The 12431-nt window shown below is 52.5% G+C and overlaps 1 protein-coding gene across 1 annotated transcript in view; it reads right to left on the reverse strand.

Annotated features, from left to right (window-relative positions):
• SLC39A3 (solute carrier family 39 member 3) overlaps positions 1–6619 on the reverse strand; it is a 13679-nt gene extending 7060 nt beyond the window's left edge. Inside the window, exons 1-2 of the mRNA XM_002761568.6 lie at positions 6545–6619; positions 1268–1599 (exon numbers count right to left, since the gene is read on the reverse strand). Coding sequence (XP_002761614.3) covers positions 1268–1477 — 210 coding nt within the window. The 5' untranslated portion in view covers positions 1478–1599; positions 6545–6619. The remainder of the gene's footprint in view (positions 1–1267; positions 1600–6544) is intronic.
• Between the last annotated feature and the right edge of the window lie 5812 nt (positions 6620–12431).

A 12431-nucleotide genomic window follows, 5' to 3' on the forward strand; every position in this document is an offset into this window, starting at 1 on the left:
ACAATGGCAGGAGTGACACCCACGGGAGTCCCAGCCCCACCCACACTCCAGGGGAGGGAACAGCACAGGGCGTGCACAGCGGGGCTGGAAGCTCCGAGGCCGCCCTGGAACTCCCCCCGCCACACTAGCATGCTCAGATGACGCATCAGACAACAGCCCTGCTCTTCCTTTCTGGACACCAGGCACGAGGAAAAGAGGTGCCGGGGCGGAGTGGTGAGCTTACGGCTTCTGCGCTTTCACCGGGAGGAAGAACAGCGAGTCCTCACATCTCCACCAAGCATGTCACCAACACAAACTCAACTGTCACATCTGGCACTGGCCCAGAGAAAGGAAGCCACTTACCCAGCATCGCCCAGCAAGCACAGCCAGGGTGTGCCCTACACGGGGACCCACAATCCGGGCTCCTGACATGGGAGCTCCAGGAACAGGTCACCAGAGGACGATGCTGTCAGGAGTTGGGGTGGACAGCCTCCAAGACGGCCCCCAGAAGCCCCTGCCTCCTGACAGCCACGTCCTGTGAGGCCCTGGCCACTTGAGTATGGGAGGGACTTGAACTCGCTTCTAACCAGCAGACACCGGGGCAGAGGGGAAGGGATACCCTGCCGTCTCTGCAGGACATGAGACCGTGCCCTCTGTCTCACAGGGAGGCATGGCCATCTTCCCCATTTGCTGATGCCGGGGAGGCCCACGTGGCCAGGCGCTGAGGGCTGCCCCCGGCCAACAGACAGAAGGAAACAGACACCTTCGGTCTGGCAGCCAACAAGGAACTGAACCCGGCTCACAACCACGTGAGCTTAGAGGCCGACCCAGCCCCAGATGAGCGCTGAGATGAGACCACAGCCCAGGAGACGCCTTGACTGAGGCTCACAGAAACTGTGAGATGATAAAGGTCTGTAGCCTTAAGATGCTAAGTTGGCTATCATTTGTTACGCGGCAGTAGCTGACTGATACAGGAATTGCAGAGGGGCCATGCTTTCCTGCTTCAGGTCAGAGTGTGTGCTACCTGGGTGGGCTGGTCTGATTATTTATCAGGTGACAACTAACAAGGCTGCCACTTGGGAATCCCAGGTCTGGTCCAGATCCCCATGTTTAGCCAGTAGAGCACAGAGACAGAAAGCAACCAGCTCACAATCACACAGCAAATCCACTTCCGACTCCGTCACCCTTACAGCGTCACCCCGCTGAACTTGGTGTCAGTTTGAAAACGCATCGGAGTCCCCTGGCCATAGGTGCCGTGGGCTGCTGCCAGCAGCCAGGCGGCCCTTACCTTTTCCCTCACGGCGGGCAGCAGCGCGTTGAAGCACGTGGCCAGAAACACCCCTCCGCCAAAGGTGTTGCAGAGAGACAGGATCTTCCTGGAGCGATGGGCCTTCTCAAAGTCTGTCTCGATGATCTTCACGGGGAGCAGGGAGCCCAGCAGCATGAAGAAGAACACGCCCACCATGCACAGGATTTTGGCCACTAGCAATTTCACCATGGTGGTGGCTTGGGCTGCTCCAGTCACCGCAGGGCCAGACCATGTGTGGGCGCACGCCCCAGTCCCAAGACGCGCTACCGAGCCCAACCACGCAGCTGGGGGCTCATGACTCAGTCCAGCAACTGTGAACGGCAGGGAAACTGCGTTAGTTTTGTTTTTTTTGAGACAGTCTCACTCTTGTCGCCCAGGCTGGAGTGCAGCGGTGCAATCTCAGCTCAATGCAACCTCTGCCTCTCGGGTTCAAGCGATTCTCCTGCCTCAGCCTCCTGAGTAGCTGGGATTACAGGTGCGCCTGCCACCACGCCTGGATAATTTTTTTTTTTTTTTTTTTTTTTTGAGACAGAGTTTTGCTCCCGTTACCCAGGCTGGAGTGCAATGGCGCGATCTCGGCTCACTGCAACCTCCGCCTCCTGGGTTCAGGCAATTCTCCTGCCTCAGCCTCCCGAGTAGCTGGGATTACAGGCACGCGCCACCATGCCCAGCTAATTTTTTGTATTTTTAGTAGAGACGGGGTTTCACCATGTTGACCAGGATGGTCTCAATCTCTTGACCTCGTGATCCACCCACCTCGGCCTCCCAAAGTGCTGGGATTACAGGCGTGAGCCACCGCGCCCGGCCCTAATTTTTGTACTTTTAGTAGAGACAGGGTTTCACCCTGTTGTTCAGGCTGGTCTCGAACTCCTGCCCTCAGGTGATCTACCCAAACTGTTGAGATTACAGGCATGAGGCACCATGCCTGGCTGCACTAGTGCATTAGCTTTTTTGGGGGGGCGGGGATGGAGTTTTGCTGTTATTGCCCAGGCACGAGTGCAATGACATGATCTCAGCTCACCACAACCTCTGCCTCTCAGGTTCTAGCAATTCTCTGACCTCAGCCTCCCGAGTAGCTGGGATTATAGGCATGGGCCACCACACCTGGCTAATTTTTTGTATTTTTAGTAGAAATGGGGGTTTCACCACGTTGGTCAGGCTGGTTTCAAACTCCTGGCCTCAGGTGATCCGCTTCAGCCTCCCAAAATAAGCTGGGATTACAAGCATGACCCACTGCGCCCGGCATTTTTTTTTTTTTTGAGACAGAGTCTTGCTCTTGTCATCCAGGCTGGAGTGCAGTGGCGCAATCTCAGCTCACTGCAACCTCTGCCTCCCAGGCTGAAGTGATTCCCCCGCCTCAGCGTCCTGAGTAGCTGGGATTACAGGTGCCTGCCACCATGCCCAGTTAATTTTTTTACTTTTAGTAGAGACAGAGTTTCACCATGTTAGCCAGGCTGGTTTCGAACTCCTGATCTCAGGCAATCCACCCACCTGAGCCTCCCAAAGTGATGTGATTACAGACATGAGCCACCATGCCCTGCCATCTTTTTTTTTTTTTTTTTTTTTTTGAGACAGAGTCTCACTTTGTTGCCCAGGCTAGAATGCGTGGCGAGATCTCAGCTCCCTGCAAACTCCACCTCCCGGGTTCAAGCAATTCTCCTACCTCAGCCTTCTGAGTAGGTAGGACTACAGGCATGTGCCACCACACCCGGCTAATTTTTTGTATTTTTCAGTAAAGATGGGATTTAACCGTGTTAGCCAGGATGGTCTCGATCTCCTGACCTTGAGATTTGTCTGCCTAAATCTCTCAAACTGCTGGGATTGCAGACATGAGCCACCATGCCTGGCCTGCATTAGCTGTTGACTGAGCCTGTCACAGTGAGTACCTGGCCTGCATTAGCTGTTGACTGAGCTGTCACAGTGAGTACCTTGCCTGCATTAGCTGTTGACTGAGCCTGTCACAGTGAGTACCTTGCCTGCATTAGCTGTTGACTGAGCTGTCACAGTGAGTACCTTGCCTGCATTAGCTGTTGACTGAGCCTGTCACAGTGAGTACCTTGCCTGCATTAGCTGTTGACTGAGCCTGTCACAGTGAGTACCTTGCCCTCATTAACTGTTGACTGAGCCCGTCACAGTGAGTACCTTGCCCGCATTAGCTGTTGACTGAGCCCGTCACAGTGAGTACCTTGCCCTCATTAACTGTTGACTGAGCCCGTCACAGTGAGTACCTTGCCTGCATTAACTGTTGACTGAGCTGTCACAGTGAGTACCTTGCCTGCATTAACTGTTGACTGACTCTGTCACAGCGAGTACCTTGCCTGCATTAACTGTTGACTGACTCTGTCACAGTGAGTACCTTGCCTGCATTAGCTGTTGACTGAGCCTGTCACAGTGAGTACCTTGCCTGCATTAGCTGTTGACTGAGCCTGTCACAGTAAGTACTTTGCCTGCATTAGCTGTTGACTGAGCCTGCCACAGTGAGTACCTTGCCTGCATTAGCTGTTGACTGAGCCTGCCACAGTGAGTACCTCACCCTGTGCCCATACTTGGTGCACATTACCACTTCCTACAGAAAACTCTCCAGTGCTGAGCCAACTAAAAGGTCAGCGATTTGCTTATACCCCAAAAATAAGAAAAATGAAATAAAAATAAAAATATAAAAGGGCAGCGACTAGCCACATGTATCTGTTAAAGGTTAACTAAACCTAGGCCAGGCACAGTGGCTCACGCGTGTAATCCCAGCACTTTGCGAGGCCAAGGTGGGAGGATCACTTGAGGCTTGGGCAACGTAGGGAGACCCCATCTCCACAAAAATAAAACAAGTAGCCAGGTGTACCGACGCACACCTGCAGACACAGCTACTTGGGAGGCTGAGGCGGGAGGACACCCTGAGCCCAGGAGTTGAGGGCTGGAGGGAGCTACGATCCCCCCAGTGTACTCTCGCCTGGGCCACAGAGGAAGACCCCGTCTATGACAGTTGATACTGAGCGTCAACTTGAATGGATTGAAGGATACGAGGTACTGATCCTGGGTGTGCCTGTGAGGGGGCTGCCAACGGAGACTACCATGTGAATCAGGGGATGGGAAAGGCAGGCGCATCCTCAGTCTGGGTAAGCGCCATCTAATCAGCAGCCAGTGTGGCTAGAATATAAGCAGGCAGAAAAATGTGAAGAGAGAGCCCGGCCCAGCCTCCCGCCTGCATCTTTCTCCCGTGCGGGACGCTTCCTGCCCTCAAACATCGGACTCCAAGTTCTTGAGTTTTGGAACCCAGACTGGCTCTCCTTGCTCTGAGGCCTGCAGGCGGCCTAGTGTGGAACCTTGTGATCAGGTGAGGTAATAATTAATTAACTTATATATCTAATATTCCATTAGTTCCATCCCTCTAGAGAACCTGAATACACTGTCTCAAAAAAAAAAAAGTTCATCAAAACTAAATAAAATCCAGGGTATAGTGGTTCATGCCTGCAATCCCAGCACTTTGGGAGGCCGAAGCAGGTCTATCACTTGAGGTTAGGAGTTTGAGACCAGCCTGGCCAACATGGTGAAACCCCATCTCTAGAAAAAATACGAAAATTAGCTGGACATAGTGGCACATGCCTATAATCCCAGCTACTCAGGAGGCTGAGGCAGGAGAATCACTTGAACCTGGGCGGCAGAGGTTGCGGTGAGCCACGATGGCACCATTTCACTCCGGCCTGGGAAACAAGAACAAAACTCTATCTGAAAAACAAAGCAAAAATAAATAAATAAAATCGAAACTTCCACTTCTCAGCCTCCCTGGCTGCATGTCAAGTGCTCAGAAGTCACATAAGCCTACTTGACTTCTGGGGTTACCAAAGCAAGCAGCAAAGGGAACGCTCTCAGCGATGCAGCACGTTCTCTCGGAGGGTGGTGGTCCATGGCTTCCCCATGCCCCCAAATAAAGCCTAAACTTTGCACCCTGAGGCTGAGATTCTGCACAACAAGCTCCCGTCTCGCCTCAGCCCACGCTGGTCCCTTCTGTGCCCAGCTCGTTCATGCCTCAGGACCTCTGCCTGGAACCCTGCTCTCCCTCCCCTGACCTTCCAGCAGTGCCGCCTTCTTCTCTGTTGCTTCACTGCATCCAGGACCCCTCCAAAGGGCCTCCCAGGGCCAGGCGCGGTGGCTCACGCCTGAAATCCCAGCACTTTGGGAGGCTTAGGCAGGCAGATCACCTGAGGTTGAGAGTTCGAGACCAGCCTGCCCAACACAATGAAATCCTTTCTCTACTAAAAGTACAATAATTAGCTGGGTGTGGTGGCAGGTGCCTGTAATCTGTGGTGGCAGGTGCCAGCTACTCCGGAGGCTGAGGCAGGAGAATCTCTTGAACTCGGGAGGCGCAGGTTGCAGGGAGCCGAGATCGCGCCACTGCGCTCCAGCCTGGGTTGCAGAGACTCCACCTCAAAAAAATAATCATAATAAAAAGGGGGGGCCTCCCTCCCTGCGCCTGGCTGACTCCCACCCCAAACCAAATCCCTGTACCCGCCACAAGGCCTGGTGCAGACCCGATTCTGAAAAACCGCTGGCTGAACACCGGGACGAGGGGAAGCGTGTGGGCGCTGATGGGGCCGCATTCCAGGATGCAATGGGCCGAAGTGGAGTGCGTTTCACCCTGGACCCCAAAATATCGCCGTTCTTAGGAGGAACCTCAGCTCCTCCCCTGTCCTTGAGGCTTCCCCAACTGGGTTCTCTCCCCGGACACCAGCCCCAAGAGCCTCTTACGGCCTGGCTCCCTCACTGCATCCAGGTCTTCGGGTCACCGCTCAGAAGGCTCCACTCAGAGCCCTCCCCGCCCCCTTCCCTGGTGTTATTTTATTTTGTGCTACAGAGAAAACTAGGAATGACATGATTTTTAAGTCGTTGAAAGTCGTCCCTCCCTCCAGGCGGCGGGCTGGGCGGGACCAGGCTGTGGGTCTTGCCCAAGACCCGCGGCACCGAGCGAGGAGACAGCCAGGCACACAGCAGGCGCCTAATAAAGACCTGCCCGCCATCTGGATGCCTCATTCGTACAGCGAAGGCGAGGGCGGCCTGCACGCTCTCAAACTGGAGGCTGCTCGGGCCGGGATGCGGAAGGCGCGGGCTCATTCATTCAATCGGCACTAAGTGAGCGCCTTCTGTGTGCCTCGCGCCGCTGGACACCGGAGCCCGGCCTCGGCTAACCGGCGGGCAGAGTCCACCAGACCACCGGCCGCCCAGCGCCTCCCGGCCCCGCCGGGTCATCCCTCAGCCCGCGCCTACCTCTCGGGGGCTCCTCGTCCCCCGACCGGCGCCGCTCCCCGCTCAACCGCCGCACAGTCTCGACCTCACAAACGCGGCCCGGAGAGGCCCCGCTCCCCGCGGCTGACCCACGCCCCGCCCACGCCCCTGCCCATTGGCTTCCCCGAGAGCCTCTGGCAGAATTTTTCGTGCTATTGGCTAGGGGACATGCCACTCACACGCGACTCCACCTCTTCTACCGGCGCTGGAAAGGGGTTTCCTCCCGCTGAGCGGCGGGCGCAGCCACCAAGCGGCCCCGGCGGGAAACTTGGATCGGCTAGGAAACGTTCCGGCAGGGTTTGGTTTCCAGAGCTGTCCAGGGGCGCCAGGTGCTGAATCCCGCTTGGAAGGAGGCTTGGGAGTGGACGGGAAGAGATTTCCCACGCGAGACGGCTCCTCTGTCATTGTCCCCGATGCTCAGACCCTTCCCGACGGCTGAAGAAGCAGATTCATCCCTTCAGCAAATCTCTGTGGACGGGCAGGAGGGGTAAGTTCAAGACATTGTACCTCATGGTGGCTACAGCTCATAACAACGCATTGCAAACTGGAAAATTGCCAAGAAAGTACATGCTGGCCTGGCGCGGTGGCTCACGCCTGTAATCTCAGCACGTCGGGGGGGGGGGGCCGAGGTGGGCGGTCGCCTGAGGTCAGGAGTTCGAGACCAGCCTGGCCAAACATGGAGAAACCCCATTTCTACTAAAAATACAAAATTAGCTGGGCATGGTAGCACGTGCCTGTAATCCCAGCTACTCGGGAGGCTGAGGCAGGAGAACTGCTTGAACCCGGGAGGCAGAGGTTGCGGTGAATCGAGGTCGCGCCATTGCACTCCAGCCTGGGCAACAAGAGCGAAACTCCGTCTCAAAAAAATAAAAAAGAAAACGAAAAGGAAGATGTTATGTTCAAACCATGAAAAAATAAGTATGGGAGGTAACATGTAAGTTAAAAACCAAATCTTGGCAGGGCGCAGTGGCTCACGCTTGTAATCCCAGCACTTTGGGAGGCTGAGGCAGGAAGATCACTTGAGTCCAGGAGTTCAAGGCCAGCCTAGGCAGCACAGTGAGACCTCCATCTGTACAGAAAAAAAATTTTTTTGAGATAGAGTCTCACTTTTATCACCCAGGCTGAAGTGCAATAGCGTGATCTTGGCTCACTGCAACCTCCAACTCCCGGTTCAAGCGATTCTTCTGCCTCAGCCTCCTGAGTAGCTGGGATTACAGGCACCTGCCACCACGCCAGCTAATTTTTGTATTTTTAGTAGAGAGGTCTATAATTTAGTAGACCATTTTGGCCAGTCTGCTCTCAAACTCCGACCTCAGGTGATCCTCTTGCCTTGGCCTCCCAAAGTGCTGGGATTACAGGTTTGAGCCACTGTGCTTGGCCTCATGACTTAATTTTAACAAATAGAAAATGGCAAACTAACGGGCTATCATTCTGCGATTAGGCTGTAAGAGATTTTGACTTCTATTTTGCCAGCAGAGCCTGTCTCTTGCCTTCTCAGCCTGCATGCCTTGACGAAGCAAGCTAAGATGCTGGAGGGACTCACTTAGCTGGACACGGTGGCGCATGCCTGTAATCCCAGCTACTCGGGAGGCTGAGGCAGGAGAATTGCCTGAACCCAGGAGGTGGAGGTTGCGGTGAGCCGAGATCACGCCATTGCACTCCAGCCTGGGTAACAAGAGCGAAACTCCGACTCAAAAAAAAAAAAAAAAAAAAAAAAAAGAACTGTACCTGAATTCCTCACCCACAGAACCTGAGATAACACCTGCTGTTTCAAGCCACTTAGTTTTCTGTTTGTTTGCTTGTATTTTGAGACAGGGTCCTGGCCCATCACCCAGGCTGGAGTGCAGTGGCACAATCATAGCTGTCTGCAGCCATGACCTCCTGTGCTCAAGCAATCCTCCCGCCTCAGCCTCCTGAGTAGCTGGGAGCATGTGCCACCATACCCAGCTAATTTTTTACCTTATGCCGCTCAGGCCAGTCTTGAATTCCTGGATTCAGGAAATCCTGCGACCTCAGCCTCCCAAAGTGCTGACATTACAAGCATGAGCCACCATGCCTGGTGGCGATTTGGGGAATAATTTTTCATACAGCAATAGATGACTAATCCATATTCATACTAGAAAAACTACAGGTTTACCCAGTGCTGTGAAGAAAGAAAGAGAGCGACTTGTGTGCAGGAAATAGCCAAGTCAAATGTACTGAGACCAGGCGTGGTGGCTCATGCCTGTAATCCCAGCACTCTGGGAGTCTGAGGTTGGCAGATCTCTTGAGGTCAGGAGTTCAAGACCAGCCTGGCCAACGTGGCAAAACCCCGTCTCTACCAAAAATATAAAAAAACGAGCTGGACATGGTTGCTGCCCTCCAGCCTGGGCAACAGAGTGAGCCTCCATCTCAAATAATAATGATGATGATGATGATGATGAACTGAGAGGTAGAGAGAGGAACAAGGATAGTTGATGAAAAGATGGAGTAGGGCTTCCCGCATTTGACGAGTTGGAAAGCCAGCCTGGCTGGACGTTCTGAGCAGTGAGGAGATGCGAGATGACGGATAATCCCATAGACCGAGCTATGGAATTTGAATTTTACCGTAAGCGCAGTGTGATTCATTGAAGGGGTTTAAGTACGTGACGGTTGTCATCTAATTTTACATCTTAAGATTATTTTGACTCGTGTGTAAAGAAAGGCTGAATTATAGAGAAGTAAGAATGGAAGCAGGGAGACTGCTTCAGAGTCCTCCAGGCAAGAGTTGGGCCGGGTGCCTTGGCCCACGCCTGGAAACCCAGCACTTTGGAAGGTCAAGGCAGGGAGATCATTTGAGTCCAGAAGTTTGAGACCAGCCTGGGCAACCTAGTGAGACCCTATCTCTATTTTTTTTTAAAAAAGGCTTGATGGTAATTTAGATGAGGGCATTGACAGGAGAGAGAAAGGACAGTGGGTGAATTTGAGAAATATTTTGGAGGTTGAATCCACAGGACTTGGCACTGGTTTGTCCGTGTGGGTGGTGGCGGGAGAAGGAGGTGTCGGGGATGACTTCTAGTTTTCCGCCTGAGCCACTGGATGGATTCTGGTGCTCACTAAAAAAGGAAAGAATGGAGGAGGCACAGAGACGGAAGGTGTCAAAAGATGGAGTTCACTTTCACGGAGGCTATAAATGAGATACCTACAAGTTCTTAGCATTTAATGCCATTTCTGCCTGCGTGGAGCTGGTTTCACCACGTGGAACACGTGGATTGTGGCGGCTATTTTTGTTATGACACACAGAGTGATCTGACTGTTTCTGGTTTTCCATGACTCACAACAAGAAAAAGATGGCTTGTGTCAGGAGCACACCAGGTAGACGCCACAGGACGATTCCTTCCTCAGCGGAATTCATAGCGTGGGATATTTATTCATGATTATTTGGAGACTCAGGCTGCTCAGAGAAGGAGCTACATGAGCTTCTGCTGTTGATTCATTCAGTACGTGATTTTGAAAACCTTCTATACACCAGAGGCTATGTAGGAGCAGGCGTCTTCAGAGTGCAATAGAAAAAAATAATAATAATAAAAATTAAAAAAATAAAACAGGCCAGTCGCAGTGGCTCATGCCTGTGATACTAGCACTTTGGAGGGGGTGAAGGCAGATGGATCACAAAGTCAGGAGTTCGAGATCAACCTGAGCAACAGGGTGAAACCCCGCATCTCTACTAAAAATACATGCGTGTGGCGCATGCCGATAATCCCAGCAACTCAGGAGGCTGAGGCAGGAGAATTGCTGGAATCCTGGAGGCGAAGGTTGCAGTGAGCCGAGATGGCACCATTGCACTCCAGCCTGGGCAACAGAGTGAGACTTCATCTAAAAAAAAAGAACAAGAAAAAAACCCAGCACAGTGATGCATGCCTACCATTCCAGCACTTTGGGAGGCTGACATAGGAGGAGCTCTTGAGCTCAGGAGTTGGAGACAAGCTTGGGCAAAATGATGAGACCCTCTAATTTTTTTTTTTTTTTTGAGACGGAGTTTCGCTCTTGTTACCCAGGCTGAAGTGCAATGGCGCGATCTCGGCTCACCGCAACCTCCGCCTCCTGGGTTCAGGCAATTCTCCTGCCTCAGCCTCCCGAGTAGCTGGGATTACAGGCACGCGCCACCACGCCCAGCTAATTTTTTGTATTTTTAGTAGAGATGGGGTTTCACCACGTTGACCAGGGTGGTCTCAATCTCTTGACCTCGTGATCCACCCCCCTCGGCCTCCCAAAGTGCTGGGATTACAGGCGTGAGCCACCGCGCCTGGCCGAGACCCTCTATTTTTAAAAAAATCTGACAAATTTGACTGCATTGGGTATTTCAAAAATCTTCCCTAGAAAAAGACACCATGAATAGGTTTAATAGACAAGTGACAGGCTGGGAGAAAAATGTTGATACTATATGAGAAGAGCCCTTGATAGAAAATAAACATCTTAAAATAAAAATGGGAAGGGAGATGAATAAGCAATCCACAGGAGAACCAATATAAGAAAAGAGTCTCAATCCACGAAGGTAATCATGAAAATACAAAAGAAGGCCGGGCGCGGTGGCTCACGCCTGTAATCCCAGCACTTTGGGAGGCCGAGGCAGGTGGATCATGAGGTCAAGAGATCGAGACCATCCTGGTCAACATGGTGAAACCCTGTCTCTACTAAAAATTACAAAAAATGAGCTAGGCGTGGTGGCGCGTGCCTGTAATCCCAGCTACTCGGGAGGCTGAGGCAGGAGAATTGTCTGAACCCAGGAGGCGGAGGTTGCGGTGAGCCGAGATTGCGCCATTGCACTCCAGCCTGGGTAACGAGAGCGAAACTCCGTCTCAAAAAATAATAATAATAATTAAAAAAAAAAGAAGCAACTGACAAACTTTGAATATTGACTGTATATTTCAGTACTGCTTAATTTCCTGAATTTAACAGCTATACCGTATTTATGCAATAGAACGTCCCTGTTCTTAGGAGATACACAATACACAATGTCTGTATCTTTTATTTGAATTGTTCAGCAAAAAAATAATTATTATACACATGTACACACACATAAGAAGAGAAAAAGGAAATCTGGGAAAATGTTAAGAATAAGCAAATCTAGGTGAAGAGCATAAGAAAATTCATTGAAATATAAAGGTATTTTTGTTGTTGTTTTTTGGTTTTTGGGTTTTTTGTTTTTGAGATGGAGTCTCATTCTTGTTACCCAGGCTGGAGTGCAATGGCGCCATCTCGGCTCACCGCAACCTCCGCCTCCTGGGTTCAGGCAATTCTCCTGCCTCAGCCTCCTGAGTAGCTGGGATTACAGGCACGCGCCACCATGCCCAGCTAATTTTTGTATTTTTAGTAGAGACGGGGTTTCACCATGTTGGCCAGGATGGTCTCGATCTCTTGACCTCGTGATCCACCCGCCTCGGCCTCCCAAAGTGCTGGGATTACAGGCGTGAGCCACCGCGCCCGGCCGGAAAAACATAATTAACCACAGAGTGGGAGACGGAGGAATGGGGCTCCCCGGGTCGACCTGAGCTTGGGACAACGATGAGCTGATGAGAACTGGTGGTTTCTGGTGGGCTTCGCGGGTCCGTGGGCGCCCAGGCTGCAGGCTCTCACGTCAATGACCCTGCTTCCCACAGGCATCGCAGGGCCAGCCTGCCTCGCGGGTCCACCGCCTGCATCCTCTTAGCTCCATCAAAGCACGAGCACCCGGCAGGACATCCCGGCTTCGGAGGTCGTTTTCTCCCTGTCATTCTGAAAGGAGACCCAGTTTGACTAGGAGCAGGAGTGGGTCCCTAGGCTCTGGCCTGGAGTGGCTGCAGGAGGAGCCACGCCTTGTCCCTTGCAGCCCTGGTAGCTGTGGGTGCACATGGGTGCCCGAGGGAGAGGC

Source organism: Callithrix jacchus, chromosome 22 (genome assembly GCF_049354715.1).
Source record: "Callithrix jacchus isolate 240 chromosome 22, calJac240_pri, whole genome shotgun sequence".
NCBI lineage: Eukaryota > Metazoa > Chordata > Mammalia > Primates > Cebidae > Callithrix > Callithrix jacchus.